This window comes from Bubalus kerabau, chromosome 5 (assembly GCF_029407905.1).
Source record: "Bubalus kerabau isolate K-KA32 ecotype Philippines breed swamp buffalo chromosome 5, PCC_UOA_SB_1v2, whole genome shotgun sequence".
Taxonomy (NCBI): domain Eukaryota; kingdom Metazoa; phylum Chordata; class Mammalia; order Artiodactyla; family Bovidae; genus Bubalus; species Bubalus kerabau.
The window spans coordinates 24,115,745-24,117,330 of NC_073628.1; the positions used below are offsets into that span (position 1 = coordinate 24,115,745).

Here is a 1,586-nt window from a genome sequence, read left to right on the forward strand (position 1 = left end):
GTCAGGGTTGAATGGCTTCCATGTCTCAAGAGTAACCCTAGAAAAGGGCCCCAGGACTTACATACTTGACCAAGGGCTATGGAGGGGAGGAAGTGCACAGAAAGGGTACAGGAAAAAGTGGCCAGATGAGTTCATGGACTCTCCTTGATTGTATCAGCCTTTACTCTGAAAGCAAATTTCACCCACAGACAGTTACTAGGGTGGTTCATGGCACTTGAGTACCATGAGAAGAGAGTAGGTATGAAGAAATGCCATCTTCCTGAAGCTCAAAAATCCCTCAGTTCAAATGCCATTCTGAAGAAGGATTGTTTTCCTCTCTTTCTCTGAACAACTCTTCATTTCCCCTCACAGATTCTCCTAGAGGAGAATGGCTGAAGAGAACACCTCCTCTGTGACAGAGTTCATCCTCACAGGCTTAACAGATCAGCCAGAACTCCAGATCCCCCTCTTCTTCTTGTTTCTGTGTTTCTACATGGTCACTGTAATGGGGAACCTGGGCTTGATAACCTTGATTGGACTGAATTCTCACCTTCATATTCCCATGTACTTTTTCCTCTTCAACTTGTCCTTCATAGATTTTAGTTTCTCTACTGCCATCGTCCCTAAAATACTGACAAGTTTCGTCTCAGAGAAGAAAGTCATTTCCTATGCAGGGTGTATGACTCAGCTCTTTTTCTTCTGTTTCTTTGTCTTTTCTGAATCCTTCATCCTGTCAGCAATGGCATACGACCGCTATGTTGCCATCTGTAAACCGCTGGTATACACAGTCACCATGTCTCCTCAGGTGTGTTTATTCCTTTTGTTGGGGGTCTATGGGATGGGAGTGTTTGGGGCTATGGCCCATACAGGAAATATAGTATTTCTGACTTTCTGTGGTGACAACCTTGTCAATCACTATATGTGTGACATCATTCCCCTTCTTGAGCTCTCCTGTAACAGCTCTTATGTAAATTTGCTGGTCGTCTTTATTGTTGTGACCATTGGCATTGGGGTGCCAACTGTGACCATTTTTATCTCTTATGGTTTTATTCTTTCTAGCATTTTCCACATTAGCTCCACTGAGGGAAGGTCCAAGGCTTTCAGTACTTGCAGTTCCCACATACTTGCAGTCTCTCTTTTCTTTGGGTCAGGAGCTTTTATGTACCTCAAACCACCTTCTATTTTACCTCTTGATCAGGGCAAAGTGTCCTCCTTGTTCTATACCATTGTGGTGCCCATGTTCAATCCATTAATCTATAGCTTGAGGAATAAGGATGTCAAATTTGCCCTAAAGAAAACCTTGGACAGAATAATGTTGTGTTGAAGAAATATTAGAAATTAGAAAAAAGATCCCATATTTCTTTATTGGAATGTTTGTTATTATTGTTGTTGTTATTTGGTGTGGACTTCAAGTTCCAGGGCTTCCACTCTGTCCAATATATAAAGGAGATTTAAATTTTTCCCAAGTGGATTTATCTTCCCTCACCCTAATTTCCCCTCTTCCTTCTTTATTTTACAGAAATAGTTGCTATATTATAGGGTATTCAATGTTGAATGGGACTTTGGAATCATTTAATCCAGTGCCAGTGTATAATACATCACACTTT

The 1,586-nt window shown here is 41.2% G+C and overlaps 1 protein-coding gene across 1 annotated transcript; it reads left to right on the top strand.

Annotated features, from left to right (window-relative positions):
• Positions 1–367: 367 nt before the first annotated feature.
• Positions 368–1,303, top strand: LOC129654176 (olfactory receptor 145-like). The gene has a single exon (XM_055583726.1). It carries the CDS (start codon positions 368–370, stop codon positions 1,301–1,303), a length of 936 nt encoding a protein of 311 aa, XP_055439701.1.
• Positions 1,304–1,586: the final 283 nt, after the last annotated feature.

Coding starts and splice junctions, on each gene's coding strand:
- LOC129654176 (XM_055583726.1), top strand. CDS start 368: ATGGCTGAAGAGAACACCTCCTCTGTGACAGAGTTCATCCTCACAGGC.